Below are 21,381 nucleotides of genomic sequence, written 5' to 3'. Positions count from 1 at the left end.
CTTGCTCTGTCGCCCAGGCTGGAGTACAGTGGCGCGATCTCGGCTCACTGCAACCTCTGCCTCCCAGGTTCACGCCACTCTCCTGCCTCAGCCTCCTGAGTAGCTGGGACTACAGACGCCCGCCACCATGCCCAGCTAATTTTTTTGTATTTTTAGTAGAGACAGGGTTTCACCATGTTAGCCAGGATGGTCTCGATCTCCTGACCTCTTGATCCGCCTGCCTCAGCCTCCCAAAGTGTTGGGATTACAGGCACGAGCCACTGCGCCTGGCCCTCCTTCATTCTTTTTTAAGGCAACATAAATTTCCTTATTGATTGAGCTCCTGGTTTTCATTTCATGAATTTTTTATGCTAAGTTATTTGATGTTTAAAGATTTATGCAAAATATTCTCATTGTGGATTGCAAATCAGTATAAAAATATATCTCTTCAATTCCTGCAAAACTTTTGGTGAGTTTAACCTCATCTATATTAATGTCCCCAAATTTCTTTTTGACACATCTCTAAGTTTTCTTTTTGCTTTCCACCTTTCTCAGTCATTTTACTTTTGATACGTTTGTTATATAGCATGGAACTGAGTTTGTTTTTTAATATAATCCAGTAAGTTTTTTTTAAATATAGGTGAATTTACTTTACTTATATGTAGACTTGCACGCTTTGCCGTCTTTCATTTTATGGCAATTTTTGTTTTTGTTACAAATTTACTGTTTTCTTTCTCCCTCCCTTTACCTCCATGCTTACCACTCCTGTTTTTCTAAATATTTTGGATGTTTTATAGTTTAATTTTAACTCTTTTAGGGGTAAATTTTATAATTTTTTTTTTTTTTTTTTTTTGAAGATGGATTTTCACTCTCATTGCCCAGGTTGGAGTGCAATGGCATGATCTTGGCTCCCCACAACCTCTGTCTCCCGGGTTCAAGTGCTTCTCCTGCCTCAGCCTTCCGAGTAGCTGGGATTACAGGCATGCACCACCATGCCTGGCTAATTTTGTATTTTTAATAGAGATAGGGTTCCTCCATGTTGGTCAGGCTGGTCTCAAACTCCTGACCTCAGGTGATCCACCCACCTCAGCCTCCCAAAGTGCTAGAATTACAGGTGTGAGCCACCGCGTCTGGCCTATAATTTTCAACACTATACTTACTTACATGTATTTTTTGATTTTACAACTTTAAAGGTAAAGTTTGCTCATTTATACCTCCTTTGACCTCCCTATCCTCTGCCTGTCCCCCCGTCTTTTAGCTTTTTCTACTTGTTTTTTCTGTATGGAGGCCTGCATGATTCATTCTTTTTCTTTAAAGTTCAGTACTATTGCAAACATACATCTCAGCATTGAACACTATATACAAAATTTTCCTAGGACTTGGTACACCCTTTTAAATTGCAGGTTCAAGCCAGGTGTGGTAGCATGTGCCTACAGTCCCAGCTACTCTAACGGCTGAGGTGGGAGATCACTTGAGCCCAGGAGTTTGAGGCTACAGTTAGCTACAATCACACCACTGCACTCTAGCCTGGGCAACAGAATGAGACTCCATGTCTAAAAATACATACATACATATATACAATTGTAAGTTCCATTCTTCCTTATATCTTTATTTTTCTATTATCTTCTTTAGAGGCAACAACAGATATCATTGTGTTGGATTTTCACTGTCAGTCCTCAAATTCCACCATTTTTTTTCTAATCGCTGTCATCTCTTTCTTCTAATTGGTACTTTTTTTTTAAAATTTCATTTTGTTCTCCTATCCCCTAAATCACCCTTTTCATTTCATATTCTATCAATTTTTATTTCATATACTTCATGTCTTCTAAAGTTATTCAGAGTGTAAAACATTTAGAAAAAAATTTCTTATCTTCTAGAGTATGCTTTTACAGATTATATTTCCATCTTTCTTTTGCAAGCTATGTCTCCCACACTAACCCCTGCAAAGTTGCAGTGTTCTATTTCTACATCTTATGTATTGTTTTTGTGTGTGTGACAAAAAGTATGACATTAAATTAACCATCTTAGCCATTTTTAAGTGTACAGTTCAGTAGTGATAAGTATACTCACATTGTTGTGCAACAATCTCTCTTTCATCTTTTAACACTGAAACTCTGTATCTACTAAATACTAATTCTCTGTCCACCCTCTCACAGGCCTTGGTAATCACTGTTCTACTTTCTGTTTCTACGATTTCAGCCACTTTAGATATTTCATATTGAGGCAGGAAATTAAAGAAAAATAAAATTAAGAAGAAGGAGAAATAAGTTTTCCTGCATTAGGCTGACTTGTCCCGGAGGCAGCAACAGGCACAGCCCAGACCCAGGAAAAGTCTTGATAATATTATCTAATGTGCTCTGGAGACTCTCGCAGCACTCCCTCAACACAGGGAGAAGAAAAAAACAAATTTTCCTTTGTTTTATGGAATGAGTTTATAGATTCCTGTTCTCTCTAACTAGTGACTTCAAGTATTCTGTTTTATCTAAGAAGTACAATAAAGGTCATGAGAAGCCTGAGTAGGCCTGAACTATAGCTCCATGGGCACCACAGTGAAGGTTATGGGATAAGCCCGTGCCTAGGCAAACCTAGATAATGGACATCTAGGCTGCATAGCAACAGTTATGTGCAATTCTGAGTTTTGAACCTGTTACAATTTGATTAACTGTCTTTGTCCTGCCTCTGTATCCCTGCTTTCATGCCACTGTAAGCTTGCTTCAAGCTAGTCCACCCCCTTTTGTGAGGTGTGTATAAAAGCCAAGTGCTGTCTTTGTTCTGGGCCCCGTCTTTGGACGTGACTCTGCTGGGCCTGAGTGCACTCAATAAAAGATTCTCCTATTTAAACCTAAGGTCTCTCTCATCCTCCTAAATCCCACAACATTTGCAATAAACCATATAGTATTTATCTTTTTGTGACTGATTTATTTTGCTTAGTATAATGTTCTTGAGGTTCACCTACCTTGTATTATGTGATAGGATTTCCTTCTTTCTTGAGGCTACACAACACACTACTGTATGTATGTAACGTATTTTCTTTATTGACAAATAATTCCCATTTGTTAATACATTCATCTGTTGATGGACATGTGGGTTGCTTCCACCTTTTAACTATTATAAATAATGCTGCAATAAACACAGGTATACAGGTATCTTTTTGAAATCCTGTTTTGAATTCTTTAGGTTATATGCCCAGCAGTGGCAGTGGGATTGCTGGATCATATACTAATTCTTTTTCATTATTCTGAGGAACCTCCATACTATTTTCCATAATAGCAATACCATTTTACATTCCTACCAACAGTGAACATGGGTTCCAATTTCCTTGCATCCTTACGAACATTTGCTATTTTCTGTTTTTTTGATAGCGGTCATCCTAACAGGAGTGAGCGATAACTCACTGTGGTTTTGATTTGCATCTCTCTAGAGTGGGCATCTTTTTATATGTTTGGTATGGCATTTGTGTATCTTCTACTGTCTATTCAAGTCCTTTGCTCATTTTAAAATAAGTTATGTGTTTTTAAAAATAAGTTGTTTGGGTTTTTTTTTTGCTGTTGAGTTGTGTAAGTTCTTTATATATTCTGAATACTAATCCCTTATCAGATCTATGATTTGCAAATATTTTCTCCCATTCTGTAGAATGCCTATTCACACTCTTAATTGTTTACTTTGGCATGCAGAAGTTTTCAAGTTTGATGTAGTTTCATTGGTCTATTTTTGCTTTTGTTTTCTGTGTTTTTGGTGTCATATCTGAGAAATCACTGCCAAGTTCAATGTCCTCAAGGTTTCTCCTTATGTTTTCTTCTGGGAGTTTTAAGGTCTTACATGTATGTCGCCAACCCTTTTTGAGTTAACTTTCGTATATGGTATAAAGAAAGGGCCTACCTTTTTTCTCTTAAATGTGGATATCCAGTTTTCCCAACACCATTTGTTGAAGAGACTATCCTTTTCCCATTGTGTAGTCTTGGCTATTGTCAAAAAATCATTTATTTTCTATATTCTTGATGTAAGCAGTTGAATCTGGACTATTTCCAAAATCCAGAATGGGTAGATTAGTTCCTTGACTCTTTTCTCTCCTTACCTAGGCTGTTCCATATTCCTCTAAGAGGTAAGGCTTGACAGCTAGGTAGTAATGTCTTGTGTTCTACATGCTTTTATGTCAGAAAAAGGGGCCCATGGACAAACGTAAATAAATGTGATTTTATTGTAATTTTTAAAAAGTTTGGGCTGGCGCGGTGGCTCACGCCTGTAATCCCAGCACTCTGGGAGGCCGAGGTGGGTGGATCATGAGGTCAGGAGATCGAGACCATCCTGGTGAACATGGTGAAACCCCATCTTTACTGAAAATACAAAAAAATTAGCTGGGCGTAGTGGCGGGCGCCTGTAGTCCCAGCTTCTAGGGAGGCTAAGGCAGGAGAATGGCATTAACCCGGGAGGCAGCGGGGCTTGCAGTGAGCGGGGATCACGCCACTGCACTCCAGCCTGGGCGACAGAACGAGACTCCGTCTCAAAAAAAAAAAAAAAAAAAGTTTGTATTGATGGTCTCACTGTCTTTGCTATAGCCTTCTAGAATGGCTTTAAGGTTGTTTCTGTGTGGGGACTGAGACAAGATGCTTCACTTCTAAAACTATCAGCCTTAGGTATTTATTTATAATCCTGTTTCTAAGTTGCTAATATCTTTTCCAAAAAGTAACAATTACTTTACAAATCTATATATACAGCAACCTAATAGTAGCATCAAAGTACTTTACACAAGAAAGTTTTAAAAAAAGAAAAGGAATTTTTGTTTAATCATGAGGCTATATTCTCATCAGAACGAAATGGAAACACACTAACACTGACCCCCATATACACACACACTCACACACAACCCAATCCATTACCTTCAATATTGATCTGTAGGGATTCTTTATTGCTTGTCCAGGCTTCCTCGGGAACTGTCCTCTTCCTATGGATCTCCTCTTTCTGTGTAATGGCTTTAGTGTCTGGCGAGTTCTTAATTTCTGGGTCTCCTACTTGAGCTGAGTGCTCTGCAGCAGCAGCAGCACTGGAATCTACGAGAGGGACATTAACACACTATACAGACAGGAACTGGACATAAAATATTTTTAAATGTCTCTCAAGTATGTATTATGTGAAAGGCTTTCTTAGTGATATTGAATAAAAAAGATGACTCAGAAATGTGTTTAGAAAATAATTTAAAATTGGGGCAAAAAATCACATACATAAACAGATATACCATAAGAAAGAGTCAGAAAAAGAGGTATCGGTATTCAAAGAAAGAAAAACTAATTGCAGGTGGGAGTACTACAGAACTCTAGACAATTGATTTTGGCATTAGAAGAGAGCTAAGGTGGGATACATATTGAGATGGAAAAAAAGGAGGTGACTATATAACAGAAGAATGGTGTCAGGAAAGTAACTTAACATCTAAGATACAGAGCAAGTATATAGCATTAGATTATATAATTTATAAGGAAAAGAGGTGAGAACTAGTGTTAGAAAGATGTTTGGGAGTGGATTCTACAGTTCTGGAAGACAGTGCTAAAAGAGTTTAGATTTTATCCTTACGGGCAATGAAAACTAAAGTTTTTGATTACAAGATTAACATGATCAAAACTGTTTTTGGAACATTCATTTAGTAATAGTAAAATGGGGTAAAATTCAGAAGTGTTGCCCAGAATACAATCTAACCTTTTTAAACAAGCAACACCTAAAGAAGAGAAGCAGCTAATTATGTTCTAAAATGTTTTAGTTTACAACTGTGGCGGAAACTATTAATACTATCTGTCCTCTAATATGCACTTTCCTTTTCCTCTAAACAGAACCCTAACTTTAGCTGGACACATTGTTATTAGAATAACAACTCAATTTCCCAGCTTCCCTGGTACATGTGACCATGTGTCTAAGTCTGGCCAATAGAATGCAAAAACAATGGTACATATAGCTTCTGAGAAGTATCCTTAAAGGAAGGAATGAGATTTTTCTTTTCCTTTCTTCCTGCTGGTTGCAATATGGGCTGATGGCTACAGCTTAAGAATGAAGGCCAAAAATGTCAGAGTAACAAGAGAGCAATAGCTTTGTTCCGATACTCTGGAGTACCAGGTGAACTCTGGATGCTTACCTCTGGATTTTTACAAAAGAGAGAAAGTTTTCTGTTTTCTTTAAGCCTATGTTATTTTGCTTTTGTTTTCCTCTCTCAGAGCCAAAACTAATCCTAATGTAAATACACTATGAGGGTTATTTAAATCAGCATAATCCCTCTGAAGTAAAGTAACTGATAGGGAGGAAGTAAACAAGCTGAATTCCTAAATAAAGGATCATGTACAAAAATGGTATTAGTGGGTCCATGTCTCACAGAATTGAGAGATTTTTATCATCACAGGTAAAAAGTCCATTAAATGAATTTCTGGAAATTAGATTAATTTGTTTACTATATCCAAAAGATCTCCAGAAATATCTCAAAGAACTTTAAATATGTCCATTTTACCTGCCAAAGTATATAATAAATACAGCTAAACATACTTTAACTATTTCATATATATGCAAGACAGAAGAGAGCTGAAGACAGCAAGAAGAAAATAGAGAATATATTTCTGTTTCTGTTCTTAAGAGAATAGTCTCATTTTAGAAGACCAGAAGAAAATTATATGCAGAAAATCCAGTTTAGCTACCTGCAGTATCTTTCTGCAAAGATTCGTTTTCTTTAGCCTGGGCAGCCTCAGTCACTGCCCTTGTACTGTGGATCTCTTTCTGTTTTTTGTCTGACAGGTTCTCATCCCCAGTGATTAGCACTTGAACTGAGGCATCTGGAATAATGACATCATTTGATTTCAGAAAAGGAAAGATAATAAACACAACAGACAAGTAATCCTCCCCCCAAATTACAAACAAACCCCCAAATTCATGTATATATTAGGAAAAAAGTACCTCTTAGGCTCCATCTGTGTAAAAACTGTGACATGAATTGAAAATTTTTTCGTATTTTACTGTGTAAAACAACAGTTTAAATAACACTCTACAGCCGGGCGCGGTGGCTCACACCTGTAATCCTAGCACTTTGGGAGGCTGAGGTGGGTGGAACGCTTGAGGTCAGGAGTTTGAGACCACCCTGGCCAACATGGTGAAACCCCAACTCTACTAAAAATACAAAAACTAGCAGGCGTCGTGGTGCACACCTGTAGTCCCAGCTACTCAGGAGGCTGATGCGGAGAATCACTTGAACCCAGGAAACGGAGGTTGCAGTGAGCCGAGATCGTGTCACTGCACTCCACCCTGGGCGACAGAGTGAGACTGTCTCAATAAAATAAAATAAAATAAAATAAAATAAAATAAAATAAAATAAAATAAAATAAAATAAAATAAAATAAAATAAAGTAAAATAAAATAAAATAAAATAAAATAAAATAAAAAACATTCTAAATAAAATCTGTTCCTTGATGGTTTGATGCAACAGTAAAAAAAGCAAAAAAAGGAAAGATCAGGTATGTTTTTTCAAAGGAAAAAAGATGTGAACAATGTTTTCAAGTTATTTGCCCTATTCAAAGTGTTTACCACTTATGGAGTCAATTTTTATATTTCATTTAATCCAAGAAAAACACTTTTATCATCTAGATTTTATATACAGCATTCTCATATAATTTTTAAAAAATTTCATGCAGTTATAGCCTTTTAAACTTATCTAATACTATTTCTCTTTTCCTTTCTGTTTTTCTTGATCATTTTTGATTTTTATCTGTAAGTATATTTTTCAACAAAGAAATCAGAAAGGGAATAGAGATTGCTAAAAATGCAAAGAACTAGTTAACTCTTGCTACCTCTTTTAAATTCACACATTTTTCTTACTTCTATTACTTTGATCCTCCTAATCTCTTTTATCTAAATGTCTTCTGAAATTTTTAGATCATTAAAAAATGTTTTAATGTTAAAAAAAAGTTTTAATGTTAATAAAATATTTCAGGCATACCAAAAGTATAGGCCACAAAATGAACACCGAAGCATTTACCATAGGGCTTAAGAAATATTACGAATATAATGTTCCTTGTGTAAGCTGTTCCCAATGATGCCATTCCCACTTCTCAGTAGCAGCCTTTATACCAAATTTAGAGTTTATCAATATCAAGGATGTTTTGTAATTCTTTACTACGTTGCATATATTAATAAACAATGTATAGCATTGTTTTGCAAGTCTTTAAACCTTATATGAAGGGTACAATACTGTCTGTACCTTTACGCACCATGCCTTTTTCACTCAATATTATGATTTTGAGATTTAGTCAATTAATGTATGTCTCTGATTCTCAATGTTATGTACTATTCTATTGTATTAATATATATGAATATACCTCTGTTGATCAACTTAAGGCTATTTCCTATTTGAAAAGCACTGCAATGAACATTCCTGTGAAATGTCTTTGCAGGTAGCATGCATTATAAATATCTTCTCCCAGGCTGTTTCATGTCTTTTCATTGTTTGATATCGTTTATGCAAAAAAGTTTTCATTTTAATAATGGCATATTTATTATATTTTTCCTTTAGGGTAGGTGCTTCATGTGTCCTGTTTAAGAAATCTTCTATTATCACATGGTCATAAGGACAGACCATCTAAATTCTAAAAATGTAGTTATCCCATTTACTTTTAATATGCCTGGCATACTATACATTTCTGTTTAGTGTGCAGCAGTGATTGATCTGATTTTATTTTTTCCGATATATATTCACTGGTTCAAACTCTATTGAATAGTTCCTCTTCATCCTTTCTCCACAGATTGTTATGCTATCTCTGTGTATGTTAAGTTTCCACATTCATGGATATGTTTCTGGGTCACCATTCTGTTTCATTTTTCTTTGTTTATTCCTTTGCAAATGATGTCTTAAGCTACACATGTAATAAGTCTTGATGTGTGGTATGGCAAGATCCCTTATCTTATTCTTTAAATATACTTTTTTTGATTTTCCATAAATATTTTAGAATCAGCCTGTCAAGTTCCACAAAAAATCCTACTGGAATTCTGAGTAGCAATGCATTTAATTTAGAAATTAATTTGGTGACATCTTTATTATCATAATTGTATAATTTTCCAACTATTTAGGTCTTAATATATTTCAATGTAGTTTTATAATTTTCTCTTAAAATAGTTCTACATGCCCTTTTAGATTCATTTCTAAGTACCATATTGCTTTTTAAAAGATCTTTTTAATTGTACAGTGGAAAATATGGGGGAAAATGTGCACATATAGAGCTCAGTGAATTACAAAAACCAAGTGTATATAACCTTATCCAGGTTAGGAAATAAAATCTGGCTAGAAACTTACATGCTCCCCTCATTCTTCCTTCCATCTCCCCCATGCTGAGGGTAACACCTGATTTTAAATATAACAAATTGGTTTTGAGTATTCTTCAACTTTTTATAAATGGAATAATATAGCACATACTCTTTTGTGACTTGCTTTCTTCTCTCAAGTTGTTTGCAACATTCATTAAGTGGTGTCACATATATTTACCTTCACTTATCTCACTTGCTAATCAGTATTCAATAACGTTAGTATGCCACAATTTATCCATTCTACTGGATAAATACTTGGCATTTGGGTAGTTTCCAGTTTGGAGCTATTACAAACACTGCTGTGAAGAATATTTGTGTATGTTTCTCTTGGTGCTTGTATGCATCCCTATCTGTTGAGTATAGAGTTAGGAACAGAACAGCTATGTCATAGGTTCTGCTTTTGTGGAACTTAGTAGATAATGTCAAACTGCTTTTCAAAGTCATTATACCAATCCACACTCTCACAGCAGTGAATTAGTTCTGCTTGTTCTACTACATTCTTACCAATACGGTATTGTCTTTTTCATTTCAGCCAGACGTCTTAGTAGGTACGTGGAGCTATCTTACTGTGATTTCAATTTACATTTCCCTGTTGATTAATGAAGTGAAATATTTTGCACATGTTAATTGGCTGTTAGATATTCTCTTTCGTAAAGTATCTATCAAAGTCTTTTGCCCATTTTTCTATTGGGCTGAATTCCTTTTTCATATTGATTTGTAGGTATTCTTTTTATATTCTGGGTATAAGCCTTTTTGAGTCGGAGTCTCGCTCTGTCACTCAGGCTGAAGTATAGTGGCGCGATCTCGGCTCACTGCAAGCTCTGCCTCTTGGGTTCACACCATTCTCCTGTCTCAGCCTCCCGAGTAGCTGGGACTACAGGTGGCTGCTACCATGCCTGGCTAATTTTTTTTTTTTTTTTTTTTTTTGTATTTTTATATTTTTAGTAGAGACGGGGTTTCACCATGTTAGCCAGGATGGTCTCGATCTCCTGACCTCGTGATCCACCCGCCTCTTCCTCCCAAAGTGCTGGAATTACAGGCATGAGCCACTGCGCCCAGCCAGGTATGTCTTTTGTGGGACACAAGTATCACAAATACCTTCCTCACCCTGTGGCTTGCATTTTACTCTCTTATTTGTTGTTTATAAATATTTTTTAAATTTTATTTTATACATTTTTAATTATTAGGCAGTCTCCCGAACCAGAACAGGTTCAGAGACTCTTAGAACTTCTCATTTTCCTGTAATCCCAGCACTTTGAGAGGCCGAGGCCGGCAGATCACGAGGTCAGGAGATTGAGACCATCCTGGCTAACATGGTGAAACTCCGTCTCTACTAAAAATACAAAAAGAAAAAAACGAAATTAGCTGGGTGTGGTGGCAGGCACCTGTAGCCCCAGCTACTCCGGAGGCTGAGGCAGGAGAATGGCATGAACCCAGGAGGCAGAGCTTGCAGTGAGCAAAGATCATGCCACTGCACTCCAGCCTGGGCGGCAGATCAAGACTCCATCTCAAAAAAAGAAAAAAAAAAAAAGAATTTCTGATTTTAATGTGCCATATTCGTCAGTATTTTCTTTTATGGGTTTTTTTTGGTGGGGAGCGGGGGGTGGGATCCAGTTTAATGAATCTTTTCCTATCCCCAGATTAATACTCCTCCATTTTCTTGTAGATCTATCAGTCATTCATCTATCTACGCCCTTTTATATTTAGACCTACAATCCATTTTGAAATCATTTTTATTTATAATGTGAGCAAGGAAGTCAATGTTCTTTTTTTTTTCCAATATGAATATCTTATTCTGCACCATTTTACCCCAAAAATAATTCTTACCCCACTATATTTAGTACCTTTAACATAAATCAGGTATTCATATACAGGTAAATTTGTTCCGGGAATATTTTGTTCTATGGTCAGTTTGTTCATCCTTGTGCCAATATCACACTGTCTTAATTACTTAAGCTTCAGCTTTATAATTACTACAGCTTTAGCTTTATAATAAGTTTTGATACCTGGTAGTGTAAATCCTTTAGATTTGTTCTTCAAGATTCCCTTGGCCATTCTTGGCATTCTGTATTTCCTTATCAATTTTAGAATAAGCTTGCTGGTTTCTGAGAAAAAAAAAAAACCTGCAGGGATTTTGATTGGATTTTTCTTATTTTTTAATATGTGTATTTAAGTGTGTAACTTTACCCCTAAATATCACTTTGGTTCTCTTCTAAAAAATTTTGATATTAAAATTTTGTTATCCCTCAGTTCTAAATATATTGTAATCTCTATTATGATTTATCTCTTTAACTTCTGAGTTATTTAGAATTACATTATATAATTTTCAAATAGATGAACGGTGTATTAGTTTCCTAGGGCTGCCATAACAAATTACTACTGAGCAGGTTAGACCAAAGAAATTTAATCTCTGACAGATCTGGAAGTTAAAGTCTGTAATCACAGTGTCAGCTGGGCCATGCTCCTTGAGAAGGCTCCAAGTGGGAATTCTTCCTTGTCTCTCCCAGCTTGTAATGGCCCATGGCATTCTCTGGCTTGTGACAGCAGAACTTCAATTTCTGCCTCTGTCCTCAATAGTCCTTGCTCCTCTTTTTATAAGGAAAATAGTCACTAGATTTAGGACTCATCTTAAATCCAGATGACTTAATCTTGAGATCTTTAATGACATCTGCAAAGACTATTTCTAAATAAGGTCACATTCTGAAGTTCCAGGTGGACATGAATTTTGGGAGAATACCACTCAATCTGTTATAGACAGATTTTTCTTTTATTTCATTATTCCATATTTTTATTGTTGAGTTCTAATTTAGCTACAGTGTGGTCAGTGAAGCTGGTCTGTCTGCACATCAATTCTTTGAAACCAATAAATTCATCAACTTTTCTGTGTTCTTTTAAAAATGGAAAATCATCTAATATAAGTCAAACTTCATTATTCAAATACTTTCTCTCTCTCTTTTTTTTTTTTTTTTTTTTTGAGATAAGAGTCTCGCTCTGTTGCCCAGGCTGGAGTGCAGTGTCGTGATCTCAGCTCACTGCAAGCTCCACCTCCCAGGTTCACGCCATTCTCCTGCATCAGCCTCCTGAGTAGCTGGGACTACAGGTGCCCGCCACCACACCCGGCTAATTTTTTTTTTTTGTATTTTTAGTAGAGACGGGGTTTCACCATGTTAGCCAGGATGGTCTCGATCTCCTGACCTCGTGGTCCACCTGCCTTGGCCTCCCAAAGTGCTGGGATTACAGGTGTGAGCCACCGCGCCCAGCCCTACTTTCTCTCTTTACTTCCTGATCTTTTACATTTCTGAAATGGATTGTTGAATTTACCTATACGTTCCTGTAATTTTCCTGAATATGTTTGAGAATATACATATAAGCTCACAATTTTATCTTTCCTGGTATATTTGACCCTTTTATTACTATGAGATAAACTGTTGTATCTACCTTTAATTTTTTTTGTCCTGGAATTCTATTTTGTCTATATTAACACTAGCTTTTCTTTAGTCAATATTTGCCAAATGTACTTTTTTTCTTACTTTTTTGAGCTGAAGGACAATATAAATTCTGATTTAATAAAAATAATGTATATGTTTTAAAAGTCAAATAGTTTCATGAAGCTTATAAGAAAGTCAGCAGTTCCCTCTCCAGGGATCTCCAGATCCCCAATTTCTAAAGGCTACCATTTTCAACTCCTTTAGCCATTTATTCTAGGATCAATATCCTTATTTCCTAATAACATGCTTTATACTACCATATCATTTTATATTCCAGAAATTATCTATTGATTTCCTTCTAAGATCAATTACAATCTCATATCTTTCAGTTCTGGGATTTATTCTTAAACTATGTACTAAGATCAATTATGGATTTATCTCATTACAAAACCCTCCTACCCATACATATCTTTTCATGCTATCTTCTGAAAAGTTTTAGCCCTATATTAATGTTCAGTGTTTATATGTCACATAAATAATGGTCAGAGTGATTAAATCAATATTCAATTAAATCGATATTTAGTGTTTACATGATTGTTTACATAATTATTATTCACAGCTAAGCCAGCTAGTATACTGTAATTACATTTATTTTCTATTACAAACTTATGCTTTTCCTGAAGAGTTAGTAACTGCTTTGTTTTTGCATTTTCTGAGTTTCTAAGACTGAAAACCTCCTGTAAGTATAGTCAATCACATAAGGTATCCTATCAATTTGACTTTTTCCTTGCAGGCTTCAATCTGAATGGGTTCTAGGCCTTGTGTACCACCACCACAGTGAGAATTCGTTTCCTGTTTCCTGTGTTGGCCCCCTCCATTTCCTCAATCCCATGTTTTCTTTCTTTTCTTCTTTTTTAACTTAAATAAACTCCCTTGTTTTAGTGAAATAATTTTCTCTCAGAATTCTAAGGTATTATTCCTTTGGTTTCTAACTCTGTTTATCACTTTTGAGAAGTTTGATGCCAGTCTCATTTCCATTTCTTTACATGGAATGTACGTTTTCTTTTTGGAAGCTGTTAGAATCTCTTTTCAAATCAGTTTTAAAATGTCAAGGTCATGTGTCTTGGTGTATATATTTATGTACATGGTAGTCCCTTTTAGTATGAAAACTCACATCTTTCAGTTCTGAAATTTATTCCTATACTAGTCCTTTGGTTCTTTCTTTTTTGCCTTCTCTATTGTCTTTATAGAATACCTGCTTTGGATGTTGAAACTTTTGGGACAATCTTGAATTTTAAAAAATATTTTCCCGTCTCTTTATGTTCTATTTTTGAAGAGATTTTCTCACGTTTATATTTCACCCCTTTAACTGAGAATTTTACTTATGATATGATCTTCTATGAGCTCTTTTCGCTATTATATAGGTCTTTGTTCGGTTTCCCAGGCAGGCATTCTCTCCTCTATTCTTCTTCTTTAATTCTCTAAGGCAAGAGGTTCTCAGGCTAGGTTTCTCTCAAGGTGAAATGGCTACTAAGGACTAAGCCAGGAGGATGGCTTTTCCTTAGGATGTGAAATTTGTAAGTAGACCAACAGATGGGAGATTGTAGGGGTCCTCAGATAATTAAGACTGACTTTATTTCAAACATATCATCTTTACCAAGTGAAGCCTGGGAGTGAGGTAAAGCTGGTAAGTTCTTTGTGCAGACTTCAGACACAGTTCACTTCTTTCCTGCCAACTTTTCCACATCTCCCCTCACCTAAAGTATCTGACACTGGGATCTTAGGGTTATCTGTTTCAACCAAACTGCCACTAGTATATGGATAGTGGAAAACATGTAAGGGATTCCCTGGTGCATGAAAGTTTTCATTTATGAACTATATTTTGTAAAATTATTTCTTTTTATTTACTTGGCAGTCTCAATGTTAGCTGGTAGATATGCTTCTCTTGTCTTATTTCAAAAAGCATTTATAAAAAGACTTCACTGTGTTTTGAAGTAGAACAAAATTATCTAAAAAAATGTGTGCTTTAATAAGCAGATCTCATTTATTTTTCTCACAAAGGCATTGATGCTATCACATGAAGTCATTAACACTATACCAAAACTAGAACATAGAGCCACCCTACGTTTAAAAACTGCCCTGGGATCAGTAGCACCTATTTGGCTAATAGTTATACACAGGAATAAAAAAGTATAAATATAACAAACACAGGCAATTATACATACAGAATTTTCAGTGGCTACTGGAGTTTTCATTTAATAAATATTATCATCTCTCAGCTACAAAAGTATAACGTCGGGGTGCAGAAAAAGAAAGCTTTTATAAAACAGTGGGGGCCAGGCACGGCGGCTCATGCCTGTAATCCCAGCACTTTGGGAGGCTGAGGCAGGCAGATCATCTGAGGTCAGGAGTTCAAGACCAGCCTGGCCAACATGGTGAAACCCCACCTCTGCTAAAAATACAAAAAATTAGCTGGGTGTGGAGGCGGGCGCCTGTAATCCCAGCTACTCTGGAGGCTGAGGCAGGAGAATCACTTGAACCCGGGAGGTGGGGGTTGCAGTGAGCAGACATCGCACCATCACACTCTACCCTGGGCAACAAGATCGAAACTCCATTTCAAAAAAAAAAAAAAAAAAAGATTGAAACTCAAATACCCACAGTGACCAGACAGATAAGGTGGAAGAATGAAGCAGACTGAGTCTTACAGCTGTGGGGATGGAAGCAAACAAGAGAATGGATGTTCTGCCTGCAGGGGGACAGCCATGGCTCAGCTGCAGCTGATTACCACCATGAATGAATGCAAGCCAAAGGGCAGCCAGATTTTCTGATTTTTCAAGGGAAATAAAAAATCTTAGTTTTAAATGTTGGCAGAAAATTTAAAAAATTTTAAAACAACATAGGGGCTGGATGCAGTGGTTCGTGCCTGTAATCTCAGCACTTTGAGAGGCTGAGGCAGGTAGACAGCTTGAGGCCAGGAGTTCAAGACCAGCCCAGGCAACATAGCGAGACCCTCATCACTACAAAAAAAACCTCATCACTACAAAAAAATTATTAGTCAGGCATAGTGGCGTGTGCCTCTGGCCCCAGCTACTTGGAAGGCTGAGGTGGGAGGATCACTGGAGCCCAGGAGTTCAATGCTGCAGTGAGCTATAATTGCATCACTGCACTCCAGCCTGGGTGACAGAGTGAGACCCTGTCTTTAAAAAAATTTTTTTTTTAAAAATCATGTCAGCAACAGAATCCAGCCTATAAGACATTACTTTGTAATATCTGACAGAGATACACTAATGTGGCAATTTAATCAAGATTTTCTATGGATCTTAGTGTCTAAAACATACTTGATTGGGTATTATTTCATTTCAAAAGCTGTATCATATTTTATTCCCCATTGTGAAAATGAAATTTATAGTTTTCAAAAATCTCTGACGCATAATAAAGGATTTTATGAAATTTTACCTTCTTATATATGCTCAATATAATGGCAAGGAGAAAAGCTTGTATAACGAAACAGAAAAAAAGGATAAAGATTAGACAGTAATCTCACTTAGGAAGAAAAGGGGAGAAAATGCCACAAAGTTTACAAAGCCAATCCAGTTACCTGCATTTTCATTCCGCAAGGGCTTTTCTCCCACTGGCAAGGATGCCTTAGTCACTACCCTCTTACTGTAGATTCCTTCTTTATGTTTAATGTTAACAGTGGCGGAGAGATCATCATCTCTTGTGCCTAGCACCTGAGCTGGGAAGTCTGGAGCAACCGCATCATTGGATCCTAAAGAAAAATGGGGAAGTAATACAAAACACAAATAGTGAAATGAAATTGAGAAAGACTTTTTAAAAATTTGCCTCTCAGACCAGTTCTATGAAAAAAGCACTACAGGCCAGGCACGATGGCTCCTGCCTGTAATCCCAGCACTTTGGAAGGCAGAGGCGGGTGGAGTTCAAGACCAGCCTGGCCAAGATGGTGAAACCCCATCTCTACTAAAAATACAAAAATTAGCCAGGTGTGGTGGCAGGTGCGTGTGACCCCAGCTACTTGGGAGGCTGAGGCAGAAGAATCGCTTGAACCTAGGAGGCTGAGATTGCAGTGAGCAGAGATCGTGCCACTGTACTGCAGCTTGGGTGACAGAGTGAGACCTGGTCTCAAAAAAAAAAAAAAACCAAACAAACAAAAAACAAGAAACAAACGAACAAAAAAACACTACAATGGGTAGGATAATCAGAAGGAAATGTCAGTCAAACTGAAGTTGTAAGCTATGTAATATAAATTCTAATAATACAAGGCAGAGATGCAAATTATATAAGAGAAGATATAAAATGGAGAATCAGTTCAGGAGAGAGAATATTTTCAGCTCACGATGGTTTTGGCGGAAGGAGAAAATGGATTGTACCTTGGAAAAAAGTAGTTTTTGACATAGAAAGGAAGGAAGAAAGGCATTTTAGGCAGAAGTTATAGCACAAGCAAAGACAAGAAGTATTTAAGAATGGCGGACACTTTATGGTCAGGCTGGATTGCAGAATACATTAAGGAGAGTGGTAGAAGGTATTTACAAATAGTTGTTTGGGACAAAATTCAGCAGTGCATGGGATCCCAAGCTGAAGAGTATAAACGTTATTGTATATGAAATGCAACATAATGGAAGATTTTTAAATGAAATAATAATATATTTAGCTATGTTTCCAGAAGATTAATCTGACAATACAAAAGACAAAACTGAAAGGAAAATGACAGATAAGTAAAAGACCTGAAAGTATTTAATTCTTTTAAAATATATTTCAATATTCCTACATTCCTTGATATAATAAATTAATCTACAAACCATGCCACATCTAACAGGCAAAAGAACATTTCTGGACATATAAAGGCTTATACTAATTTTCTGTGAGATGATTTTTCTTTCTAAGATCCTGTATTTCCTGAGCTCCTAGTATGTGTATGGCAATAAGAGCGGGGTAAGTACCTGTATCATTAGTACGGTGCACAATAAGCCATGAAGAGTTTTGCAGGACAGATTGCAAGGAAAACACCACCTTCTGGGCCAAACAGATTATACTGGGCTCCTCTCAACTTCTGTAAAATCACTTTCTCTTATCTGCCTCTTACCTCTCCGGAAACTTATTTTTTATCTTTTCTTCTACCAAATCTCTCAATGCTAGAGTTCCCCAAGGAGTCAGAACTGGCCTCTCTTCCCTTCCTAGGTAAACTTATCGACCACCAGGGTATATGCTGATGACCAACAAATAATGTACCATTGGCCAAGACCTTTCTTCTGAGCATCCGACTCCAGCATTCAGCGACACGGCTAGCTCTTACAGCACTTTTATGGAAATTAGAAAAATGTCTCTTCCTCAAATAAAAATGTTTAAGTTACTATATATTGTGGTACAACACAAACTACTGTAAATGGTGGTCATTCTCTTCACAAATTCTCCCAGGGAGTACACACCAGCAGCAGCATGCACACGCACAGTCTGCACCACCACCCCTTGTTCTCCAAGAGAGATGATCCCTCAAGTTCAGAGTTAGGTGAGGAACAATTATGTCCCTGAGAGCAGTGGGTGAATGAGCAAGAGAATCAACCTCAGAGGAGGTGAGAGGCAGCTGAGAGAGTGCAGCTACACATGTGTGCGTGTCAGTGAATGTAAATATACTTATTTTCCTGTACCTGTGCGTAGCTACAGTATGTGCGAGTATAGATTTATGTTTGGGGCAGCACAAGAGTTAACACTGCTGCTCCAGAACTCTAACTAAAGATCTGGAATATTCATGCCCATCTGTGTGCTTTAATAAAAGTATATATTTATAATGGGAACAGTGCCCCTTATAGGTGGCACTATTACCTTAACATGTGTAAATTAACTCTGCCTACATTCGATTGTAGACCCAACATCTCTATGTGGATGTATAACAGGAATCACATTTTTAACATGTCCAAAGCAGACATTTTGATCATCTTCCCCAAATCTGCTTTTTCCTCAATCTCCACCTCAGTAAATGACACCTCTATTCACCTAGTTGCTCACTCCAGACATTTTTTTCACACTCTTCTCCCTCACTCTCCATACTCTTATTACCAAATCTAGGAGAAACTATTTCTAAAAGGAAGTTGACTGTCCATTTCTCCCTATCTATAGATAACACTGTGATACTGATGCTACCATCTCTGGTACTGTCTACAGCAACAGCCTTCTAACTAACTGGTGTCTCTACTTGCACTTTAACCCACCCTACCATGGTTCTCTGCCTTCCCATCTATAAACCATTTCTCCATATAGTGGCAAGAATAAACTTTACAAGTGTAAATCAAACCATAATTGCGGTAGTACTAGAATAAAATCCAAACACTTTAATACAGTTGATAAGATCCTGCATGATCTTGAACCTCCCTGTCTTCAACCATATCTACCCATCACTATGCTCTACTCTGTTAAATACAATTTATGGGAGTCCATTGTTTTAGACTGAGCTCCTGCACTAGACCCCAACAGACCAAACCAAAATGTAGTCACTTGTACTAAATGCCATACAATCCAACTGAAACTTTAAGGAAGAAGGAAAGTTCCACAATGGACCAGAGTTTTCTAAAAACGAGACATCCACAGCAACTAACTGAAAAAGGGGCCAGTCACCCTGAGCTGGCGTAACAAGGAACTTATCTCTGCTTTAATCTTTACCAGGAAAGTAACCTGATGTTAATCAATATGCTTTTTTTGGTATTACCGATGATCCACCACTTACAATGGAGTTACGTCCTGGTAAGTCCATCATAGGTTGAAAATATTGTTAGTCAAAAATGTATTTAATGCCCCTAACCTATCATAGCTTAGCCCAGCCTACTTTAAACATACTCAGAACACTTACAATAGCTTACATGTAGGCAAAATCATCTAACACAAAGCCTATTTTATAATACAGTGTCAAATAGTTCATATAGTTTATTAAATGCCATACTGAAGTATGGTTTCTACTAAATGTGTATCACTTCCATACCATCATAAAGTCAAAAAACAGTTAAGTGGAACCACTGTAAATTGGGAACTGTCTGTATTATGTTTCCTTGTTCTGGTCTGGCTACGTTATCAGAACCAATTGCTCTCCCATGCCCAGTGCACCTTTTTCTATATTATAGAATGAGATGTTGCCTGATTCATGAATCACTACAAAAACCAATTAGATCTTCAACTTTATTGAAATTTCAACCCATGCTGCCTTCTTTCCATTTGTCACATGCATCAAGCTCTTTTCTGCTTCATGGGCTTTCCTAATCTTGTTCCCTCTCGCCAGAACATTCTCACACTCCACTCTTTGCCTACCTAATTCATCCTCATCCTCTAGAGTTCAGCTTAAAAGTTTCTTCCTGGAAAAGACCTTCAAAAGTTCGTAAAACAAAACTGGGTCTACTTGTTTATCTTGGAACTCTTCTTTATTTTCTTAGCATTTATCACTTGTAATTATGTACTTATTTATGGTCGAGTATCTATCATCCAATGTGAACATAAACTCCATCATAGTTTTTTTTGAGCAATACTGAAATTGTAACACCTACCACAGTATATCTGTCTGGAACACAGTAACATCTTTAATACCTATTGTTTGAATAAACAAATGAACATGAGCTGACAGCCTCCTATCATTTAAAAAAAAAAAAATTCAAACTGATCGTTGTACAAAATTCAGGAAAGTATGAAGGAAACACTAAAAGAAAACCCAACTAAATCTGGGTTATATATCCTACTAAGTGAACATATACAAGGATCATACCATATACAGTCTCATTACTATTTTTTCACTAAAGTAGAGATTTTAAACGGAATTTAGGGTTTAAAGTCAGCATATGAGGTGAAAACCTTGCCATAGAGGGTCAAAATCACCCTTAGGAAGGCATATGTTGAAACTGACATCGTGCCTGCTCAAGAAACCCACCAGAGTCCATTTTTGCCTCCAGGCTTGCAACTTATTGCTGCGCCTGAATCTGAGCACCTGATGAAGTACCTGACATTGTACCAAAAAGACATTTCTTCAAACTCTAGAATCATACCCAGACAAGCAAGGTAAGATGCTTACACTATAAAAGGCAAACGAGGACTACAATGAACTTTGAGAATGAAGTTTTCCATCTTTCATTACATATTCTTCCTTAGTCATACGTTCATAAAGGGTAGAGTGCATGCACAAAACACCTGTACTTTTAAAATTCTCTTCTTTCTTGTTAAGTATATTTATTGGAACTTGCTTAAGTTAAATACATGTATGAGACAATATCAATGTATGCTAAAATTATTTATCATAGCTAAAGACATCTCACTGAATTCCACTCATCTGATTTAATTGTTTATGCTATCTTAAAGTTCCCTATGTTTCTTGTTTTGTTACTTTGCTAATTTCATGTACTCAACACTGATTTGGAAGATAGATATCTACTTTTAAAACTCAATTAAGTTTTTTTGGTAACTTCTTAAGTTTTTTTAACTGTGGTAAAATATACATAAAATGTAACCATGACCGGATGCAGTGGCTCATGCCTGTATTCCCAGGACTTTGGGAGGCTGAGACAGGAAGATCACTTGAGGTCAGGAGTTCGAGACCAACCTGGCCAACATGATGAAACCCCGTCTCTGCTAAAAATACAAAAATTAGCTGGGTGTGGTAGCGGGT

The 21,381-nt window shown here is 36.7% G+C and overlaps 1 protein-coding gene across 6 annotated transcripts in view; it reads right to left on the bottom strand.

Moving 5' to 3' along the window:
* Window positions 1–21,381, bottom strand: part of ALMS1 (ALMS1 centrosome and basal body associated protein) — a 228,773-nt gene that overhangs the window by 49,357 nt on the left and 158,035 nt on the right. For all 6 annotated transcript variants that reach the window (XR_012095364.1, XM_073023075.1, XM_073023076.1 and 3 more), the window contains 3 exons: window positions 16,327–16,497; window positions 6,648–6,782; window positions 4,857–5,027 (listed from right to left, as the gene is read on the bottom strand). Coding sequence is in view for 5 of the 6 variants with exons in the window: in XM_073023075.1 (XP_072879176.1) it covers window positions 4,857–5,027; window positions 6,648–6,782; window positions 16,327–16,497 (477 nt within the window). In the remaining variant the exon portion in view is untranslated. The remainder of the gene's footprint in view (window positions 1–4,856; window positions 5,028–6,647; window positions 6,783–16,326; window positions 16,498–21,381) is intronic.

This window comes from Chlorocebus sabaeus, chromosome 14 (genome assembly GCF_047675955.1).
Source record: "Chlorocebus sabaeus isolate Y175 chromosome 14, mChlSab1.0.hap1, whole genome shotgun sequence".
NCBI lineage: Eukaryota > Metazoa > Chordata > Mammalia > Primates > Cercopithecidae > Chlorocebus > Chlorocebus sabaeus.
The sequence above is the reverse complement of the archived record's forward strand: the minus strand, read 5'-3'. Positions and strand labels throughout refer to the sequence as shown.